Source organism: Ursus maritimus, unplaced genomic scaffold (genome assembly GCF_017311325.1).
Source record: "Ursus maritimus isolate PB19 unplaced genomic scaffold, ASM1731132v1 scaffold_1, whole genome shotgun sequence".
Lineage (NCBI taxonomy): Eukaryota > Metazoa > Chordata > Mammalia > Carnivora > Ursidae > Ursus > Ursus maritimus.
In genome coordinates, this window is record NW_024423343.1 from 41,358,479 (window position 1) to 41,381,729 (window position 23,251).

The 23,251-nt window shown below is 35.7% G+C and overlaps 1 protein-coding gene across 1 annotated transcript in view; it reads left to right on the plus strand.

Annotated features, from left to right (window-relative positions):
• The first annotated feature begins 414 nt into the window (after positions 1 to 414).
• The window catches only part of TMEFF2 (transmembrane protein with EGF like and two follistatin like domains 2), a 219,029-nt gene continuing 196,192 nt past the window's right edge, over positions 415 to 23,251 (plus strand). Inside the window, exons 1-4 of the mRNA XM_040642607.1 lie at positions 415 to 978; positions 3,289 to 3,398; positions 10,804 to 10,933; positions 15,597 to 15,623. Coding sequence (XP_040498541.1) covers positions 807 to 978; positions 3,289 to 3,398; positions 10,804 to 10,933; positions 15,597 to 15,623 — 439 coding nt within the window. The 5' untranslated portion in view covers positions 415 to 806. The remainder of the gene's footprint in view (positions 979 to 3,288; positions 3,399 to 10,803; positions 10,934 to 15,596; positions 15,624 to 23,251) is intronic.

Genomic DNA, 23,251 nt, shown 5'->3' on the forward strand with positions numbered 1-23,251 from the left:
GCTCCAGCTCGGAGAGACGCCACCCAGCCGCGGCGGGTACTCGAGGCCCGGGGTCACGCACCGAAGAGGGGAGCTAGATCGGGGCCCAAGACCCGACCCAGAGCTCGGTAGGGGGCGTCCTGGGGCGGAAAGTGAAAGGGCAGGTGGTATATAAAGGTGTGGGAGTCTCCCACTCTGAAGCCCGCGCTTCTCCCCTAAGCCATCCCCGCGTAGCCCCACTCGGGCCAGCGCCTGGCGAGCTAGCCCATCTGTGGCATCCGCCGTCGCCTCCTCCTTGCACCTCCTCGCCGACCCCTCCCTCCGGGGACCTGCATCCCGCTCCGCCAATCAGCGCCCGATTGCCTCTTCCCACGTGATCTCGGGCGGGCTAAGGACCTGCTGCTTCCCAAACGCCAGAGGGATGCGGGCGGCAGAGCGCGAGAGGCGGCTGCTGGGCTGTGGGGCGCTTTGACTCTCCTTCCACCCAGCCTCCTTGGACTCCTCTCCTCTGCCCTCTGGACTCCGCTCTCCTCGTGATTCCCTGGCTTCCCAGAGCCCCCTCCTTATGGCAGCAGCCCCCCGAGTCTGCGGCTCAGCTTGTCAGCGGACGACCCTCTCGCTCCCGGGGCTGGGCCGGGTCACTGGATGTTTCTGAAACTCTGGAGATCATGCGCGGGTTTGGCTGCTGCTTCCCCGTCGGGTGCCACTGCCACCGCCGCCGCCTGTGCTGCCGCCGTCCGCGGGATGCTCAGTAGCCCGCTGCCCGGCCCCCGCGATCGTGTGTTCTTCGGAAGCCGTTTGCTACTGCAGAGTTGCGCGAACTAGTCATGGTGCTGTGGGAGTCCCCGCGGCAGTGCAGCAGCTGGACACTTTGCGAGGGCTTTTGCTGGCTGCTGCTGCTGCCGGTGATGCTACTTATCGTAGCCCGCCCGGTGAAGCTCGCGGCTTTCCCTACCTCCTTAAGTGATTGCCAAACGCCCACCGGCTGGAATTGCTCCGGTAAGTCCAGAACCCCAGCTGCCGACCCCCTTTAGCTCCGCAGAGGAAACGTGTTTCCAGCACAGACCAGCCTACCTTAGTGCGTCTCGTTAGCCCCTCGATTCCTACTGCCCCAAACCTCTGAGACGACCGACCTCCACCCAGAGGAGCGCAGGGAACCATTCCAGGCCTCTGAGGAAGCTGGGGACTGAGGGGGTCTGGGGTGGGCAGAAAGTGCAGGTGTAGGGACTTTTGCATCCTTGCACTTAGAACTGCGGATATTTTAAGAAATATTAAACGGGATGTTTTTGTGGATCCATCTAAAAGAGCACCAGTCCTGGGGGGAAACACTAAAACAGAACCCTTCCCATCGTTAAAGAAAAAAGTCTAGCTAAAACGATCGAGAAATAACTTTATGAGAAAGAACAAGCGAGAAAGCAATAAATCAAATAGTGACTGCAGGGGAAACACTGATTCCTGACAAAAGTGCTATGAGGTGCACTGGTCTCGCTTTCAAGACCAGGTCACACGGACTGCCAGTCACTCCCTCCCTCCCTCTCTTCTCTCTCACATCCTCCTAGTCTACTTGGCTGCAAAAGACGTTGTTTTTGCAGCCCAGAGATGCTTCTCTCTTGCCTCCCTAAGCTCCTAGATGGTGAAGGGAAGTTGAGAAAAGATTCATTCGTCGGTCTCCCAGGCCTGGGTGGCATAACCGAGCCAGGCAGGCTGATGCGCAGGCGGGCGGAACCGACCCGGGTGGACGCTGACTCCATTTCTGGGCAGGCTTCCTTGGACTGGGTCAGGCGCTCTTCTTGCTCGCTGGGGTCCCTTCCGAGTCTGAACGCGAGAGCTTGGCAGACTTTGCTCTGCTGAAGCCTCCTAATTAAATAGGGCCCGAGGATGGGAGTTGCTGTACTCTGAGCTGGCTTCACATTTCAGTATGACAGCCCATAGTATACCCTGGCGGGATTGTGGTGTGATTTCATTGGCATTTTAAATTGCATTAACATGCCTGGGTATTGTCCCCTAGGTCTGGTCTGTTCTAGTTTTAGCAAGTGTGCATGTAATTTTTCATCTTCTGTAAATACAATTCTGCGGTAGTTAAATCTGGCTCTGAATAAAGTGGCTTCCAGGGATATATGTAAGCTGAAGTGTATGTAACTTTGGAGAGGTGGGAATGACCAACTGTAACTCATAGGATGAAAGAACATGTAGTCCTAGGTTGTTACAGATGTAAATTCCATGAGGAAAATTGTTATGCCTCATTGTAGTTTGTGCTTTTTAAAGACAGGTTGGAATTTGCAATCCTATTCGATTTGGGTCAATACATTGCCTTTGTTCTGTTTTTGGCAATATCTAAATTTGGTATTTTTATAAAATTTAATGTGTTTACTTAACTTATTCGTGGTTCATGGGAGCATATACATTATTTTTGTAAAGCTAAGTTCCACTTTGCAGGTGTCTAATCACTTTTTAGGTGCTTTATCATAAGCGTGTTAAACAACCTGCAAAATCACTTGTTCGAAATGGTCACAGCGTTGTAGTCCAACATGACTGGTTTGCTTCATCCCAAGTATTGTATTGTTTTAAGAAATAACTAACTTAAATGTGAAATTGAGGTTGGCAATTAAGAAATTTATTATTAACCAGATATCTTAAGGAGATCTGCGGAAACTAAAGAGAATAAACTTGTTTTCCAAGCAGATTTTCAAGAACCTGGCACACTCCTCCACCCCTGTTAACTTAGAGGTGATCAATCTTCATTTGACCCAGACAGACCATCACAGAAAACACTGTGCCTGTTTATCTTTATTATTGGGGCTTTGTTTCCTCTTTGTCTGGAGAAATTCCAAATAAGAGGTTGTTCCAGACCTTAAAGCAAAAGAATGATTAAGAATGGAGAAATGGTAAAATGACAACACTCAGAGACTATCACCAGCTCTTTTCTAAAATGTGGAGTTTGGCGATCATAAACTATAGTCTACTTAATAAGAAAAAAATAAGGAAGCTAGGAAGCAAGTGTTAAACCTTCATTCACTGCAGCCAGTATTAACCCTGGTTAAAATAAAATAACAATATAAAAAAAAAGAATATTAAAAGAGAATTGACTAGAAAAGAATTGTGAAAAAAGAAATGAATATTGATCACTTAACTAGATTTTGGAGGTTATCAGTAGAGAATGACCTTGCAGTTCAACCGTGGTTATTGGAATTAAAATTTAGAGCAGTTCCTTTAAAGCTTCAAGATAGTGCTTTTTTTTTTTTTTTTTTTTTTTTTTGCTATAGTCTATAACATTTTTTTAATGACTGGAGTATTCTTTTTAAATTTGAGGTTATGATGACAGAGAAAATGATCTCTTCCTCTGTGACACCAACACCTGTAAATTTGATGGGGAATGTTTAAGAATTGGAGACACTGTGACTTGCGTCTGTCAGTTCAAGGTAAGAAATCTGATTTTTGCATCTTCTTATTCATTAATGAGACTACAAAGGAGGGATCTCCCTTTACAACCCATCACCTGGCAATTTATAGCTATGCAAGCTAAGAGGAGAGCTGGCACCAAGCAAAAGTACTGTACTGCCAAGAGAGCCAACGGATGTCAAAAAGACATAGTTTTTTGGAGAAATGTGTATGCCAGAGTTACAAATGCCACTGGAGGTAGAAAGCTTCAGGTTGTTCTTTTGGTGTGTCAGAGGTAAATTATGTTTATGTGTCCCATCTAGTGTGCATTTTATAAGTCAACTGCTGGGGTTAATAGCCAAAATAATCAATGGATAGGAAGTGTGGATTTGTACTTTCATTCTTTTTGTTTGGGGCTATCATTTTTTGATCATATTGCTCTGTTTTAATGGCTTTGGGTTTTATTATCCGGGCAAGCTGGTTAAGTATTTAAATAAACTCCTTATTAGTGTGACTTCAAAACTGCTGTGCTAGTTTTTGAAATCATGGAACTTATTAATATATATCAACTTTTCATGGGTACCACATTCAATTGCAGCTGACTCTCCCAGGAATCCAAAAGAGCGCAAATAGCTGCAAGTCATTTCATAAATCTTAGAAAAGTGTACTTTGCTGCATGTTAGAAAAATAAATAAAACTTAAATAAATATTTTTTTAAAAAGAGAGGGACATTGCAGCACTGGCATCATCAAAACTAGGTTATGAGTATCTACTGTAGATAGAACTCTTCATGTCATTATTATAATCATCATCTAAGAAATGCTTTATACCATATAAATTATAAACCTTCTTTTCTCTCAAAATGTTTATACAAGCATACGTACCTTCACCTATCATAGGTTTCATACTAATGGCTTTTATTCGCCTTTGAGTGTTGCTGAATTTTTTAAATACACATGAAATCTAACACAAGGTTCAACCAAAAAATATGTGCATATACAAAACTATGTAAGTGGGATCAGGGAAAACTTTCCAAGATCGTAAGGAAGAAAAAAGAAAGAAAGAAAGAAAGAAAGAAAGAAAGAAAGAAAGAAAGAAAGAAAGAAAGAAAGAAAGAGAGAAAGAAAAGTAAAGAACAAATGAAAACATTAAACTCGAATTCAGGTCTAAACAATTGTTATAGTATGTAGTACTTAGAATATTTGATGAAATTAAATATTTTAAATTGAATTCAACCTCCCAGTGAGAGAGATAAGGGAATTCTTATTTAAATATAGTTTGAATTGTTTGTAGATAAGCTCAAAGCTGCTTGCACATTATTCTTTCTAAGAGAAGCAGTAATACAACTGATATTTGCAAAGTGCACCACCTCCTGGTGGGTGAGTATTGCTATAACCGTGCTACAGTCCTTCAGACCATACTATGGTGTTAGAAACATATTTGTGCATACTTAATATGCATGTGATACCAACCTCTAATGTCTCCAGCCACACTGAACAATGTAATTATGTTCTTTCAATGAACTACATGGGAGAGATGGAGCATGTAAACTCTCCAATTCATACTTTCCCCAAATGTTAACTAAAGAGAAAATACAGGTGGATAAATCATTATTAATTAAAGCTCCAAAGGATTTTGTGGATTTTCCCCCCTTGGAGTTTGTGATTCCCAAAAATTTGTCTTACTTTCCTATTGAAGCGTAGACAAAAGAAGTAAATTCATAAACAGTATAAAATGAACCAAAAAGAATGTTCTTCAGGTGGAAAGCCATAATTCTAACAAGACTGAAACAAGAGAAAAATAATGGAGTTCACAAAATTCTAAATGGATGCATGCTACTAAAAGGGATGTATAGTTTTCTTATTAAAGAAATTGTGTTTGTTTTCCTGTTCCACAAAGGGTTTTGGTAAAACTTTTATCAACAAAAATATTTGTGTTTTTCATGCTTTGGTCAGCCAGTTACATACGTCACTAATTTAAATACTTTTTGAGTGGAGTAGATCGGGGAGTGGGCAATGAATGCAAGTTTGAATAAGAAACTAAAATGAATTTTTTTTCTAATGCCTGTAGCATTTAAATTTACTATGAGATTACTACTGCCATTAGCTTGTGCTTTGTGATAGTTGTCAGTCTGTCAAGAGAAAATAAACATTTCCTTCACGGAAAATTTAAACTCTGCACGTAGCAAGAATATAGAGTGGCTGGATTAAGTTGAAGATCAAAGAAAATGTGCAAGTTGTACAAAGAATAATAGGATATTTTATAGGCTAAGAGCATCTTGATTCAGTCCTTTCTAGTACATTCCAATGAATTCGAGGTTTGTTTGTTTGTTTCCTCTGTATCTGATGAAAAGGGAGATGTCCTGATAATCTATTTTCCTATATACTATTCTAAATTAGGTATTCTAAATTATTCCTATATACTATTCTAAAGTAGATCTTCTACTCTCTGTTTCTCCTGTGTTTAGAGATACAGTCCCAAATTCTTTCATTCAAATTAGGATGCAAACTATGGTCATCCTAGCTGAGAGGTAAATTTCAAATAGAAGTGTGTGTATGTGATCTATAGTTTTCCAACTTGGAGCACTATAGCGAACATATATTTGCCTTCACTTCTCTTAGAGGATTGAAAATAAACATATTCTCCCCTTTATTTGTTACAACTGAGTGAGGTAATTATTTTCTCCTCCTTTTACAGATGAGAAAATTAAGGCCCAGAAATACAAATAACCATCATTAAGTGGTGATCTTAAAGTAAGAACCTAGGTCCTTTGACACCAAATCTAATTTTCTCCCAAAACATTATACATGCAAATGAAAATACGAGTAACAGCAACAACAATACCAAGTTATTGTAGACAACTCAATATCAAAGGTAGTACAACTGATTTTTAGGTGATGGTATGAGTTCCAGAAACGGCAGAACCTGGTTCCTATCTGAATATCAGATGGCATGCTGGTCAATCTGATAAATCAGTTGTGGAGAGGGAAATTTAAAGACAATTAGATGGATGGATGGATGGATGGATGATGGATGGAGGAAGGAAGGAAGGAAGGAAGGAAGGAAGGAAGGAAGGAAGGAAGAAAGGAGCATAGTAGTTATTCGTAGATAGCATTGGTCATACAATGACCAAATATCAGTTTGTAATTTAAAAATGTGATGAAGCCTTATGTTTTTAAGATATTATTTATTTCAAATATTCAATATTTGCATTTAATAATCATGCTTTAGATCTACAGTTGTTCCACTTGCTAAGACTGCATAACAAGTTGCCCATAACTTAGTGGCTCAAAAATAATGAACATTTCTTTTGCTCATGAATCTGCAATTGGACAGGGCTTAGTGGAAACATCTCGTATCTACTTCCCTTGGCATTAGTTGAGGGAGGGAGAGAACTCAAAGGCTTGGTTCTGTACTCTTCTCAGGGCTCCCACTCATATGTCTGACTGTCAGCTGGACACCATGGTCCTTAATGTGGATCTCTCCCTCTGTGCTAGTTTGAGCTTCCTCATACCACAATGGCTGGGTGTCAAGGGCAAGCATCCAGAAAGAGAGAAAGAACCAGATAGAAGCTATACCCTTTAATGACCTAGCCTGAGAAGTCACACGGAGTCACTTTCACCATAGCCACAGGCTTGCCCACTCTTCAAGTCATATTTTCTTTCATTTAAAGAAATGTGGTTACAGAGGAGGAAAAGTTACTTATGGAATGATCAAAGGATTGGGACATGTGCAGGTTTTTTATCTTTTTCTTTTTTGGAAAAGAAACATACCATATCCTAAGCCATTATTCTTAAAGTCTTTGACAACTGGGAATATAACAAGAATTCACTTAACATCTGTGGAGTACCTTCTACATGCCAGACTCTATGGAAGGTGCCGACAATCTATAAAATATAAGTTATACATAGCTTTGAGATGCTGAAATCTCAGCTAAAAGAAATCTTTATTAACCAAACAAGCAATAAATCATATGAAAAAACTTCTCACATATATTTTTTTGTTCATTTGTAGTAAAATGAATTCCATATATCCTAGAGTGTCAAGTCATTGAATCCACTAGTGTGATATGTAGCTACTTTCTTAAGCAATGTGGACACTTCGTAGCAAAATCATTCCACTGGAAAAACACATATTTGGAAAATAAACTTAAGATTTTTATAACATCTTAAGAAAAATAGAATCACTTTTCCCCTGAGAGGGAGTTTGTACAACACATACATTTATGGGTCTAACCATCTGGGCCTGAGTCTTGTTTTTTCTCTTACCAGCCAACTATGTGGCCTTTAGCAAGTCACTTAACATCTGAATCTGTCCCTTCATCTGAAACTGAGCAGTATCATGATTACCACTAAAAACTATTTCCAATAATTTGGCATGTTTTAACGTAGTACTTAGCTTATTTTTATGTGCAGGGTTATTCTATTTTGCTTTATTTCTCTAATTTTAGATATGTGTGATCAGTGTCAGTGTTAGACGGTGTGTCAACTACATTCAAATAAAAAAAATGTTTATCACGAGAGACAAATAATTTATATTTCTTTTTATAAATGAATATTCCAAAGTATTTTAAAAACATTACTCAGTTAATCCTCCCAAATGCCATAGTTAACCATTTCAAATGGGGAAACTGAGCTATAAACTTGTTAAATGTTTAATAGTTGAGTGATGTACAAGAGGCCCCATACCAGAGCAGTGAGAGAAATTGGAGAAACTAGGACCAGGCTTCCATTCCTGAGCCGTAATGATTTAGAGTATGCGTCCTCCTTGTATTATTCATATTAATGAGTGCAAGTCATGGTACCAAAGGCCAAAAACATTGTGCTGATAATCTACAGTTAAGCTCTTTTCAGCTCCATACAAATCTCCCTTTTGGCTTGTGCATGGAACTTGGCAGCTCTGTTTTTCGCACTGTTCACATTTGGCTTACTGCATCCCTCAGAAGTGGCATATGAGCGCTTTATCAGTTTATTCCATATTTTAAGATTCATATCAGCATTGTGTACTAGCACTTGACAGAGATAATAAATACTTCCCACCCCTCACCCCCTGTCCACTGACTACATCTGAGTATTCTGCAGGAGTAGATACGAAAGAAAAATAGAGAGGTTCCAGGGATTGGAGAGAAGAAAACGAGGACCCAAATAATCTACAAAGTGTTGTAGGCAGGTTTGAAGATGGAGATTAAAAGGTAGCCAAAGACAAGAATGCTAGGACCTGAACATGAGAAGCTAACTAGTCCAGCCACCACACTAATTTTGACTATCTTCTGCCTACTGAAAGTGTCAACAAATCTATTGACTATGATATGTTACCAGTTGTTCACTTCTTTCTGATCTCTTCTCCATTAGCTTAGATACCATTTTAGTGTTAGTGGGTCCTCATAAATACTCCCTGGTCCTGAACACAGCACATTTATCAAGCACCTGTCCATCCACCTGCCCCTCAGGCTATGGTTCTGGCATGAGCACCAGTCCCATTTAGCTGGTGTTTCCTCTGTACTGCTCACTGGAGAATTTGACTCCTCACTGACATTTTGCCATTGCCTTTTTTCGTCAGTAGTGATAATGATTTTGGGTCCTATGGTAGGTCAATTCTCAAATGTAAGTTAAAAAATACACGTATATTTAGAAAGTTTGTGGAAGGTAGCCCTTATACAGGTATCACCTGATCAGAAATGAATGTCTATTGAGTTAAAGATCCTCATTAATAAAAGGTTCAATCAAAACAGTTTTAAGACATAGTAACATAGATACGCTGAGTCTGGGAGCTAATAGTGTAACTGTGGAAAGGAAATACTGCATAGCAATTTCCAGAATATCTAGATTAGAAATTGTAGAAATAAAGAAGATTTCTAAAATATGTCATATTTAAAATATTTAAATCATTTTAATTACATGTAACTAACTTCTAAATAGATATGATTAATATCTAAATCATCGTGTTAGCAATTATGGAGATCATAATATGAGTGTCATACAATTTGGATTTACTATCGCAAGAAAAGTGTATCACTATTACTAAGCTATATTTCAGTTTGTCAATAACAGATACAAAGTAAGATTCATAAAATAAGACTCTCATTTCAGAGAACATTGGCTTATCCCATTTCATGTATAAATTACCAGGGTGATTAAGCCATTGTTACATTACATTGTGCAAAGATCAAGAGTTAAATGGTTGATGGAGGAGAAAGTACAGATATTCTAAGGAAGTAGAGTAAAAAAAGTAAATTTCAGATTTTTATTATAAGATTATAACCTTATTGGGAATTTGTTCTTTTTTTTTTTTGGCATATATCTTTGCATTGAATTTAACTTATGATAGAGTTTTAGGTTTATTATCATATATGTTAAAACTTTCTTTCCCATCTCACTAGATCATTGGTTTATTTTGTATGTGTTATAAATTTACAGCCATCAAAAAATCCAAATATTTTATAAGAACTGGAAAACAAAAAAGTTTTTTCACATGCATGTATATGTATGATTTGCTTCACTTAGTTTCTGGCATAGGTGGATATTTTTAAATAATCATCTTGGTTATTACATTTGTTCCAATTAAATAATGAAACACATAAGTAGTAGTAATCATGAGATAATCACATCTCTAGTGTAATTAGCAGGTATAGGACATAGCCAAGTCTCTCTAATGCCTTTGAGTGTGATTATATTATGATGAGTATACCCTGTAGGTTGCCTAATTTCCGTTGTAAAATGAGTACTTCTTTGTAATGAGGCTGTTTTAAAAATGAACTTTTCTCTTTATGAAATATATATTAATAGTCATACTTTTCAATATTCAATAAAGTTTACATATACTTCAATAATTGTTGATTTTCTCCCCTGTATTCTCTATTTTATTGTTTTTTCTTGCACTATATCTGCCAATATCTAAAGATATATGACAAATTAATTAGTAATCCAAATGTCTTACCCAAATATTTAGAAGTTTGTAAAGACTAAAATGAAACAAAAAAAACCATACTAAGGAGTAACTGATTTCATTGGCATTTCAGCTATATACTTCCACTCTAAACACAGATAGGCATTACCTATTTTTAATAACTTGAATATTATAGCATGTTTTGATTTTTTCCACCAAGCCAGATGGGTGTATATCTGAAAAACAGTATTAAATAATGTTGATACATTTGTTGCTATACCTTTTCAGTATTGCTTGCCCGGATCACTTTGTTGGAATTACTGATCAATTTAGAAGCTTTTTTTTCCTCCTGTCTGAATCAAATGAATGATTAGCTGACTTGACATTACTTTTGTGTATCTTTGAAAGATGCCTTTGCAAGGTCAAAGACTTTAATGGATACAATGGAGATTGCTGAAAATGAAAACAAGTGCTTTCTTTGGTAATCATTATTTCTGTTCAGGTGTCAAAGGTATGCAGACTCCAGTACTAACCATAAGCTTCCATCTCTGTGTCCCCCAGTGCAACAGTGACTATGTGCCTGTGTGTGGTTCCAATGGGGAGAGCTACCAGAATGAGTGCTACCTGCGGCAGGCTGCCTGCAAACAGCAGAGTGAGATACTTGTGGTGTCTGAGGGATCGTGTGCCACAGGTATGTGTGTCATCCTAAAGACGCCCTGAAACCTTTGGAAACCATGTCTTGTTTTTTTTTTGTTATCTCCAAATAAATAATTCATACTATATACTGACTGGATAAGTCTCTCACTCTTTTGTACAAAGCATACATTATTCTTATTTTGTCTTTTTTACATTTACATTTCAAATCACTTCTGCCATAAGGATGTTGATTTTAATACATATGTTATTTAATGGAGTGCAGACAGTTGAATAATAAAATTAGAAATCTAGATTTCCTGCTTCGGTGCCAAATATAGAGAAACCTATCTACGCACACACAAAGTTGGTTGGTTTGTTTTGAACAATAGCATCGTCTGCTGGAGGGCAGTTTTGCGGATCTGGGAAGTGAAACTGTGGGTAACCTCAGTAGTGCTATAAAATGTTCTTCTTACCATGTAGCTGATTATATTGAAGAATGTATTTCTGAAGGACATCTATCCTTTCTAACACAGTCAGCCTGGGATTCCACAAAGCTTTGTAGTTGTCTTTACCAAGAATGCTCTGAAGGAAGTGAGGAGGAAGAGTGGCTTCATATGCTCTTCACTTTTTCAGGTTTCCCTTTCTTGTACAGTGATTGTTAGAGCTGAATAGCATTACAGGAAGAAAAATAAACAAAAACCCAACTTGATAGAGCAATGCTTTAAAATAAAGCTGAGTTTACAGGTTAGGCTTGACATATTAAAATCATATATATTAAAGAAACTTTAGTGTCTATGATAGTTGTCTTGAATGACATATAAGCATCTTTCTAGAAAGTCATAATTTCCGAGGAATTGGATGGTATAAGTATATCAGGGAAAAATGATAATGACACAAAGTATGAACTTCCTTCAAAAGTGAAAATATAGAATAGTGCCAGGAAAAATCTATTTTATTGGAAAGATAACAAGTATTAGATAACAACTATTTCTTCGATAACAAGTATTTCCATTCTAGGGAAAAGTTACATGTAGTTGGGGCAGGATGGTAAATGAGCAAGGAGAAAGGCTTGTATTCTTTAAAAGATTATCTTAAGTCTATTGATTGTTAGTAATTGATAGTGTTCCAAATTATACTGGTGACTACTAAAATTCCTAGGAATTAGCAGTAGAGAATATTAGTACTCACAGATGATGATGTAGGCTTTTGTGTTTTGCTTTTGGTTTTTCAGTAGTCTTTTCTTTTATATGATTCTTTGCCATATGAAGTAAATGTCCTTTCTGGTTCCCCACTTGCTTCTTATTTGCCAAAGCAAACAGATCATTGCAACTCCATCTGTCTGAGAAGTAATGAGTGAAAGTGACAGCAATGGGTGAGAGTCAGTGGACTTGCTTCCCCAGTAAGGAGGGAGGAGGACCAGCATCCTACTCTCATAGTAAAGATGGGGGAAACAGAAAGAAAAACAAGGAGCAAACTAATTATGAAAAATCAATCTGCCATACCTATGGAGAAAATTTAAAGTGATGTGTTAAGACAAATTGCATTGGGGAAAAAATATGGAAACTCTGACTCTTAGAAACCAAGAATGATGGAGGCAAACACCAGGGAGTACTGAGAAAAGTGTTTGTCTACTCAAGATCATATAGGTACCAATCTGTCTCTGACAGTAGTCAAATGAGAATCAGTGGGCAGTTGTTATAATAGAGTCCTGAAGGTATGGTATGGCTAACACTTGGTACCAAAATTTCTCTTACTTGCCAACCTCCAAGTTCTTGTAGGCTCAGGCAATCATATTCTCCTGATTCATTCAAGTTTTTACATGCTAGTCCTTAATGTTTTGTTTATACTATGAAAATAAATACTTAGCCAAGTAGAACATTTAATCACAATTGAGTAATCCACACCTAGCTGATTCACATACTAGATTTCTGTAGGATTTAATTAGTAAGCCAGTCTTGCTGAATGTGTCTCCCATTGACTTGTAAATCTAAAAGGTTTTTGATCTGAATAATGATGGAGGAACCAAAGTAATTTTGATTAACCAGGTCTGACTGTAAATAAATTAGAGTTCTGACTTTTGATCTAAAATAAATTCTCATTCTTTTCTTTGTAGATTTTCCATTTATTTTTTAATGCTATTTGACACTGAATAGAGATGGCAAATTCTGATCTCTAGGAATAAAAGGCAATAGAAGATATAACTTTATTATATTTCATTGAACTTACAATTTTTTTTTTTTTAGTTCAAAAGTGATTTCCTATTGGGCAGCCTGCTCAATTGCCTTGCTGTCAGTTTCACTTTTTTGTGTTATAAGAAATGCATTGACTAGGAGTTCAGACTTTCAGGTTCAAGAGAATGACTTCTTAGGTGTTTCTGTCCCACCAGTAAGACTTCAGTAGGCTACTTATTTATCTTACACTAGAGAAACCATTAAAGCTTCCCATCACTATTTCATAATGATGCAGTGGACTTATGATTATTTTTTCCACCTATTCCTCCTTTCTTTCCTACTTACCTAATCGGGGTCAAATCAAACACAAGTTGCTTTAAGAACCATGCCACTTGATTTTTAGAAAGATGCATAAGAAATACAAACCAATATACTACTGCTACTTTTTTTTTTTTTTTGGCTTTTCCCAAGCCGTATGTATTTATTAGAAAACATATAGATGAATAAGCAAGATGTTTAATCAAAATCTTAGTTTTTATGTTCCAGACACAGTGATAAGCATTTAAAATTTGCTATTGTGCAGTAAGCCTCAAAATCACCCAATGAGATAGACATTACTATACTCATTGAATAGAGGACAAATAAGCTTAGGAAGGTTAGATAACATTCCTTATGCTATCAAACGAGTAATATTTGGAGGTTTGAATCTATAAGCTTTTATGTGTTTCCTCTTATGTGCATATAAGTATAAAAAGCTGAACAAGACATGGTTCTTGATTTAAAGAAGTTTACAGTCATAATGAGGAAGAAAAAAGAAACTGTATACATTCAACTAAAACACATAGAATATATATATTAGTGCTATAATATATAATGTACAACCTGTTAGCTTCTGATGGTTTTAAGTAATAGTGAATTAAACTTTCTAATTAATTGAAATAAATTTAGTTAAAATTTTAGCTATGAAAGTATACAGACATTGACCATTCAAGCATTGTCCCATCCATTCATGGTGCCATGAGTTATGATTAGCAGTTAAGTTGACAGGACTATTCTATGATGGCGACAAATGCTTCAGCCTTTCTTGATTTGTTATCATTAAACTGTCAAGGCATATGATCAAATCCTTATTTGATTTTGTATTTACTAAGAAAGGTTTTTATTATAAATTGTTTTACCAATTAGCTTGCCTTAAGGAAGAAATCTGCTGGCCTAAAAACATATGTCTTAGTCACACCAGCAGTTCATAAATAACTTGGCTTTCTGATTTAACACAGTGTTAGACTCTGTCAATTTAGTTAATATGAGTCTCCACCAAGGCTTATTATTTAAACCACTGCTCCTTCATGACACTGCTAATGCCTAACATGGTGACAAGCATGACTTCTTCCATATGTCAGCCTTCTGTGGATTTTCATATACCATATCATTTTTTATGCCGTGCCTCTCATAAACTGTCATGGAGGCAAACAAGTAGAAGTAATGGGGTTTTTGGGTTTTGCTTTGTTTTATTTTTTAAATTGGACTAAAGTGTTAAACACAAATTCATAGAAGTGGCATTTGGTGTAGTTCTTGAATCCTGGTTGAGATTTCAGTGTGTAATGAGGGCATTTCAGACAGAAAAATACCAATATTAGTCTTATTCCCCAGTATTAACATTAAAAAATATGTAGCCAAATGAATTTCAAATGAAAAGAAGTGGGGAGGCAGAAGGAAGATGATGTCTACACTTAATAAGTGGAACCAGACGGAAACCCAATGGTCTTGACTCCCAACTAGAAAACTGGGTATCTCTGGGAACTAAGTTGTCAGAAATAGACAACTTTGACCAACTGCAATTATGTAGGAAGGACAGGAGAGAAGAAATAAAGGGAAATGCAGAAGGAGGGTATCGTTTTTTTTTCTGCCAGCATCGCTTAGTGTGTATCCAATTTTAAGCACAAAGACAAAAGTTAATCTCCCTCTTCTATTGATTTCAAAAACAAAGGATGTTGCAAGTGGCAGATAACTCATCCACAATTGTGGTATTTGGAACATATTAACAATTATATAAAAAGATAATCATCTATATACTGCTTTTCTTTTTGTGTATATGCGATTTACAATAATATAAGCCTTAATTATGAATTTATTTGCCACATGTCTTAGCCTGTTTAATTTCTGAATCTCACTGTTATAAGCATTTCATTTTCTTTCTTTCTTTCTTTTTTTTTTTTTTTTTTTGGTTAATGGCACCAAATTCATCCTGGTTGAAGTGAAAATATGAGAGATTTTACATGGTCAATTTTAGAATATAATAATCAAAATAGTATACATCAAAGCTAGATAATAGTTTTTTACAAAGTTTAAGAATGAAGAAGAGAATTTATTTTATAAATTATATTATACAAATTAAATTGGTGTGAATATACACTTTCAGATTAAAAATTAGTAATTTTCTCCATTATATCACTGTATTAATAAAGTAAACATGAACTAAATAAAGTCATAAATAGTTTTTGAATATGTTTTTCAAACAAAACCAAAGTATTTCTTTTCTCCCTCCAGACGCAGGATCAGGATCTGGAGATGGAGGTAAGATTTGTCTTTTTATATATTTGAAGACTTACATGTGGATGTTATTTCTGGATGTTTACTTACGTATTTACCATTACAGATATCTGAGACAAATTCACATTTTTCATTTGAGGAAAGAGGCAAATGAAAAAGTATCATTCTACTTATTAAGCAAATGTATATATCATGCAAGTGTATTTACTATATTTATGAAACTTGCTTAAGAACTTTATCCCATCTAATCTTTCCTGTTCATTTATTTGTTTGTGCCCGACTTATCCTTGAGATACATATGCATGTCAAAACTTCCTAACAGAAACTTCCAAGATCATTCAGCAGGGCAGAAAGAATTCATGAAGAAATCACTTAAATATTGAGATTTTAAAATATATAATATTACCCTAAATTGCCAGGCATTGATATTAACACATACATAACTATTGTGTAAACAAGGTCTTAATTATCAAATCAATAATTTGAAACTGAAAACTTTCTTTTCATAAAAGAAAGTAAAAATGATAAACAATTTAAGCCAATGAAAATAATATAGTATCTTTTCTTCTTTGATTAAATTAATGTATTTTTACTGAGTAAGACATGTTTTCATTATTAAATTATCTGTTTAAGGAAGTACATAAGATAAAAGACAGGCAGAAGCTTTTAAAATTTGATCTGATGTACTGCCTGCCAAATAAGACTTTATTTATGAATTGATTCTTCATTATAAATTTCCTAAAATGCTTTTTCAAATGAAATCCAAACAAAATTCCACCTTTATACACAGCAAGAAAAAAAAATTAGATAAAATTTCAAGAAGAAAAATAAAAAGAGAATGAACAAAAACACATTTTTAAGGCCTTGCTTACGTTGTATAAAATGATCAAATGTATGATTCTAAGTAAATTTTAGTTTTTAAATGCAGAATTTGATAAAAGATAAAGAAAAGAAGGTTTTGAGTTCAGGAAATATCTGATTTATCATACTTTGACTAGTTTGGGCAATACTTCAAAGATTTATCAAGGTGCTTTATCCAATGAAAGGCTTAACTAGTTTAAATAAGCAATACCCAGAAAACACAATTACAGCAAAACATTGAAGCACAGTTTTTTCCCATAAAGACTAAAACTGAACAGGAGTCAAGATTTAATACCATGAGAGCATAAAATTTGTTTCAATGTCACATGACATTGGATAGTCATTTGATGTTAGAACAGTCTTTCACTACTTCTAAGAAATTGTTTTCCTGCCAACCCCTCTGGCTGATTAACATAGTATTCCTAAGAAAGTTTCTCTAGCTGTTTGAAAAGAAGAGCTTAAAAGAACAGATTAAATCTTAAAAAGAAAAAGAAAGGTAAAAGATAGTTGCCTGAGTAGATATTTCATCATTGGAATATAAAGTAACTATAACTTAAAAACCTAGTTTAGAGTAACCTGCAGAATTCCAATTCACATTTCCATTGGATTGTACATAAAATATATTTGACTCACTACCTCTGCTATGTAGAAGATGGACTTGCCTCTGTATTCTGACAGTTCCTATTACCAAGGTATCAGAGGAGCCAGAATCAGTTTCCTTTGAATTAACCAGAAGTGATTAAATTACCTGTGATTGTTTGGTTAACACATCAATCCTAGCTTGTGATTGTTCTAACTGGTCTCCGTAGAATATATTCTCAATAATGTGTATTTAGTTAATAACTGGGACATCTTTGCAAGCACTTGGCATGGTTAATGCTTATTTTTCTAATTTATTTTAACAAAAGTTAATATAATTCCCAACTGGAAAGAACTGATCTGAATAGTGAAGTGAACAAATTTATTTGCAAAACACATTGTATGCATGGCTATTCGATATCATTAAATCTCCAAATCTAAAATTACTTCAAAATACATAAATTTTTTACTTTTTAAAAATTGTCTTGTGTTCTTTAAATGAATGAATTTTATATAAGCAATGAAGATTAGACCTGATTACTTTAAAATAATTTAAGTTTAACCCATATGTACAAGGGCATATCTGTCATTTACTATATTTGATGGAACATTTTTACTACAATAAGAAAGGGATATAAAGGTTTCATAACATTATACATATTTGATAGGGAGTTTAAAAATTTTTAACTATTGATCTATTTATTCAGATGAAACAATTCAAGGGGCTAACTTTATTTAGGTAAAACATGATTACTATGTCTCCAGCATGAACTACAAATGTGTGTTCACTTATAAAGGTGATCTGTAGTGTAATAAGAAATACTGCATACAAATCTTAAAGGTTGGCTTTCCCCATGTCAGTGACTGTATCTTCTTAGTGTTTAAGGAAACTTATTAATACAAAGAATAATTTTGTATTATTAGTTTTGAACATAAGACTTGCTGTTTTCAGACAAGGAGTGTTGGAATTCTGTTTTCAGACAAAAAGTTGGAAAGGCATCCACTTCAAACACCCTTTTTGGATAGACTCACACTTGAAAAAAAATCAGGATAAACTGTAATTAACTATAAATGTGTCCTATAGGAAGGTAATGTGTGATAATATGTGGACCAAATTCCAAAGAATTTCAGAACATAGTTGAAAGAAAAGGGTTGGTGTTTCAAGTACTTATATATATGGAGATTTAATGTTGTAAATAAGAAAACGGGTGTGTGTGGGAGGGATAATAACATCTTATCCACCCACAGACTTCCTTAAGCAACAAATACTGCAGTAAGAAAAAAGTATTAAAGAAACCTCCTCTCAAAATCCAGGGGTGTGTGGGTGGCTAAAGATAATTTTTAACCCCTGATCTTCTCTCAGTCTCTTAGTCATATTATGAAGACAAAGCTATGAATATTTTCCATTATTCTCTTTTAAAAATATTTCTGGATTGATTAGATTTTTGATAGATTCCTAAAAATAAAAAAAATAAGTCCAGTAAAGTGAAAACTATATTTTAACTATTAAAATAATTGCAAATGTTTTTTCCTGCTATGGGTCTGTGAAAATCCACAATTAAATTTTAATAACATCTTATAGGAAGTTGTATGATAATGTCTATAGAAATGAAATGTCTCCAAGGTATACAGCTTAGATACCATGGGTATATTTTCATTTCATGAGGTTAAAGGAAGCACTGGGCCTTATTATAGAATTTATATAATCACATAGTTTTAAGAGAATTATTTAATAGATGAATGTCAGATATGTATAGTAAATCAATCTTATATCCATTATTAGTATAAAGACTGATTTTTAATATCCAGGTAATTGTGATAACTTCACTGTGAGAAATCATTTATGATATATTCTTATTTAATGCAAAATTGTCCTGTGCAAATTAACTGTATATGGTATTACTCAGATATCCATAATTAAGACATTTACTTTGTATACATTTTGGATAGAGCAAGACGTGTTTACATTACAACGAATTTTAGACCCTAAGCTGCTATTTCTGATCTGTGGCTTGCTAAAAACTAGCAAACGGTATCGTAAAAAGTTTGAGAACTTAAAAATTATTTTTTAAAAATCCTTATGTTTCTAAGCTGAATTTGACGATATTCAGGAATTCAGTTGAACTGAACAAACCTAATATAACCTAGGTATTGTGGCAAGGTTTCTGCGGCTGTAACAATGAATATGACACAGTGTTTTACTCTCGAGGAGATTACATGTAAATTCTCTTCTCAGCACACAATGGGAAAAATTATGATTCTAATTATCAAAAGAAAAATAATCCCCTGCAGAAATAAAATGTTAAATATACTGTAAATAACAAGAAACTGAATATTCATTCCATAAAGTATTCTTATGTAAGGCTAAATAATTTTTCTCTTCCATGTTGCTGTATACATTCCCTTTCCTAACCTTGATTTGTACCTTCTCTACTTTACTGTCATGGTCAAGTTCTAGCAAGCACAATATGCCTCACCATGCATTTTCTCCATGACAGCCAAAGTCTGACAGGCATCAGTTGTAAGCAGCTTCTGCTGAAATACTGATTCGATAAAGAAATTCTACCATGTACGCAAAGTCTGAGATTCTTCCAGGGCAATACACATGGGGAGAAAGTGGAAACTATCCTTGCTTTTGCTGTCCTACACCTGAGAGCTGCTCTTTTGCCTGGAGATGGGCAGACAGCAATCAGAGGTGCAACTGAAATCTTATCCCAGCTTTTCCTGGGTTGCAATCCATTTTACTTTCTCTTTAGCTCAAAGAAAAGCAATATTGCAATGGAGTAATGAAATAAGGCTAGAATGAATGAGGAACATGTAATGGATAATGAAATTGAAAAGAATACAAAAAGCAAACAGAAGTGGGGAAACAGTGAGAAAAAGGAGGAGAAAGGAACCATTGTTATCAACGTGGTTATACTTTGTTTTCACACATGACTACCATCTTAAAAATAAAAATATCTTTTCCCCCTAGTAGAATAGTAATAGTTATCTGAATTTCTAGAGAAGATTGCTTGAGAATGTCAAATGGATGCTACAAACTTTTGTCTGAATCATCTATTTGTGTTTTTTAAAACCATATCTAGGAAAAGAAATTGAATCATTGTGTGCAGTGTGATAGAAATGGCTTTGGATTACGAATCAGAAGATATGTATTCTAAATTTTTAATTGGCTTGAAGGTTGCCTATTTGATCTTTACTCTCGGTCTCCTTGGAGAGTCATTTATCTTATCAGTAAAAAAGAATAATATCTGCTTATAGGAAAGATGATTATAACAAACTAATGCAAGAAACTTTGAACTCCAAAAAATTAAAAATGAAATTAAAATAATTTATATTACCTTTGCTCTTTATTCCCATTTATTCTAAGAATATAATTTCTCTGAAGAGTTTAATTAGAAGTTTGAATCTTTTAATCAGTTATTTTTAAGTCCATGGTTTAAAGTATTGATGCTGAGATAATAAGAACTCTACGAATCCAATCACAGTGTTCAGTATTTAGAGGAGACAGCTTGCTCTGCATCTTGCAGGGAAGTGTAATCAGTGTTGATATCAGAGGAATCGCATTTACACAAGATAGGCAAGAAATAAGGAATAATGTTTAAAATTTCAGAAGAGTAAATAATTACTCTTGAAACTATAATGGCAGGCATATTGCCTCCACAGAAAACAAAAAAAGAAGAAATGGGCTGCATTCACATTATGAGGGGTTCGCTACACCTTCTAAGAAGAATTTCCATTAGGATTCTAAGCATTGCATAGGTTTTGAAGGGGGCTTGAGCTTCTTAGAAAGAAATTCTTTCAGAATAGATGGAAAGTTTTTATTATAGTTCCACTTGACGTCAGAGCATGATTAGATAAATCTGTAAGGATGTCTAATCTCATTTATAACTATTTGTAAAACACTATGATTTATAAAAAGCACTATCATAACATTAATTTATTTATACACAACAATAGCCTTTGCATGTGTGAATGATGACCATGAAGGATGAACAGCTTACCCGCAAACCCAGCAACAATGAATATGACAACTAAATCAGTCCTTGTACTCCAAGAATGAAGGAAACTATAGGGCACAAGTTTACCCTGCCTCTTTCAGGAGCAGTTTACCACAACTACACCAGACCCCATATTCTGTGATTTATATAAATCACAAACCCTATCAACAACCATATGAGATTTCATTATCCCATCTCCTTGCCCCCTTCCCACTCTCATTTTTTAATTTCTGAAATCATCTGGTCTACTCAACGTAGTACTCAAACCACTATGGGTTTTGTTGTTGTCTGTTGTCTAAGTTAATCATACTCCTCAGTCCATGGCACATAATGATTGCCATTTATTCTCTTCTGTTAATTTTTCCGCTCATCCTCCATCTTTAGTCCCATTCCTAAGTATTCACTCCAAGGTATTCAATATATTTTAAATTATTGGTATTGGGAAGAGGAAGTATGGTTATGTGTGTAGCAGCAGGCAGTAATGATTAAAAACACAAGCTGTGTAGTGAGAATCTGTTGGTTTGATCCTGGCTCCACCACTTACTAGCAACATGACCACAGGCAGGTTACTTAGATTCTCTGTTTTTGTTTCCTTCATCTGTGATCCTGTCAGAGTTTCCCAGGAAGTAGACCTTGAGGTTGAAATTTGTGCATTCAAGTGTACTGAGTAGTAGTCTCAAGATAAGCATCTGTAGAAGGGTAGAAAGTAAGACTGGGCAGAGGGAGAAGCTGAACAGGTGCAAGTAAAAAACAGCCACAGAAGGGTTGGTATGGAGCTCTCAGGAGGGGAGGGGCCCTATGAGTTGTGCTGAATCAGAACAATGGGGCTGGCCTTCTCATCCCACCATTGATCACCACTGATGTGGGCAACCCCAGAAAGGGAGTGTTACCTTGGGCCAGGTGGTTCTCTTTAACTGCACACTAGACCTAGGGAGAGATTCAGCTATGAACTGTCTGTATACAGCACTCCCAGTAGGTGAGAAGTGGAAATGTGAACATCTTTTATAACCTGTAAAATTTGAAACAAGGAAAAAAACAGACAACATTTCTGATCTTATAGAGCTTATTTCTTGTGAAGAGACCCAAGCAATAAACAAATAAGCAAGGGAAAATATAGATCGTCATATGGTAATGATTTCTCTGTAGGAGGGAAAAAGCGGGACAAGTAAAGGTTGAGTGTGGTGGGGAGTGGGGGGAGGCTACTAATTAGTTTGGGATGATCGGGAAGGCTTGGACAAAGATAAGGAGGAAATGAAGGAGCAAACCTTGCAGATAATCAAAGAGAGGGCATTCCAGGATTACTGTGAGTGCAAAATCATAGCTGGGTGATCCAAGGGTGTTAGTTGGACTAAAGTGAGGGGAGACGGTGCTTGGAGATGAGAAAGAGAGGTGGGGGTGATCCTGTAGACCTTCATGCAAGCCTTGGTTCTTCCTGTCAGAGAGCTGGAAGCTATTGGGGTTCCGGAGCAGAAGAGGCTGTTGTGATCCCACTGGTGATTTTACAAGATCTGGGTTGAGAACGCACTGCACTGTATTGAAGTAAGGGAGGAAGAAATGAGAGAAAGTTTCTTTTGTCTGGTGGTTGTTGATTTTCAGGAGTTTGTGGTATATTCTCTAGAATATCCCTTGTTTATTTTAGATATATCAGTCTGTTACCCATCTGAGGGACATTGTCTGCAGTCCTTTATTGAACAGATATTCTAAGTTTTACCACAGTCAAATCCATTTTTTCTCTTAAAATACTTCTTATTTGGGGTTTTATTTAAGATGTCCTTCTTCTGTTTTGATATTTTTAAGCAAGCAGAAAATTTCACTTGTTACCAATACATAGGAATTTCTCTGTATGCTGCAGTGCATGCCAAATTGCACTGAATTGGTTTCAAATTTGGATTTGAAAATACAGCTTTTCTTTTTTTTTTTTTACTATACTAAATGTACAATACGTATTGTAGCATGTGATTTTCAATGTGTACTTAACAAAGAGCAATTTCATTTTCTCTGGTAAATTACACAGTTGTTATAGCTTTAGAATTAAAAAACAAATCCAGGAATAAATAGAAAACAATGTTTAAATAATGTTAGCATCCTGGCTCAATGAGTCAAACCAAAAGAATCATTTCAGAGCCTGTCAGTTAGTAAACTGGTTCTGAAAAATCTTATAGTTTTATATTCCTTACTGATCTCTTTGAGAAGAATAAAAGGGGAACTAAC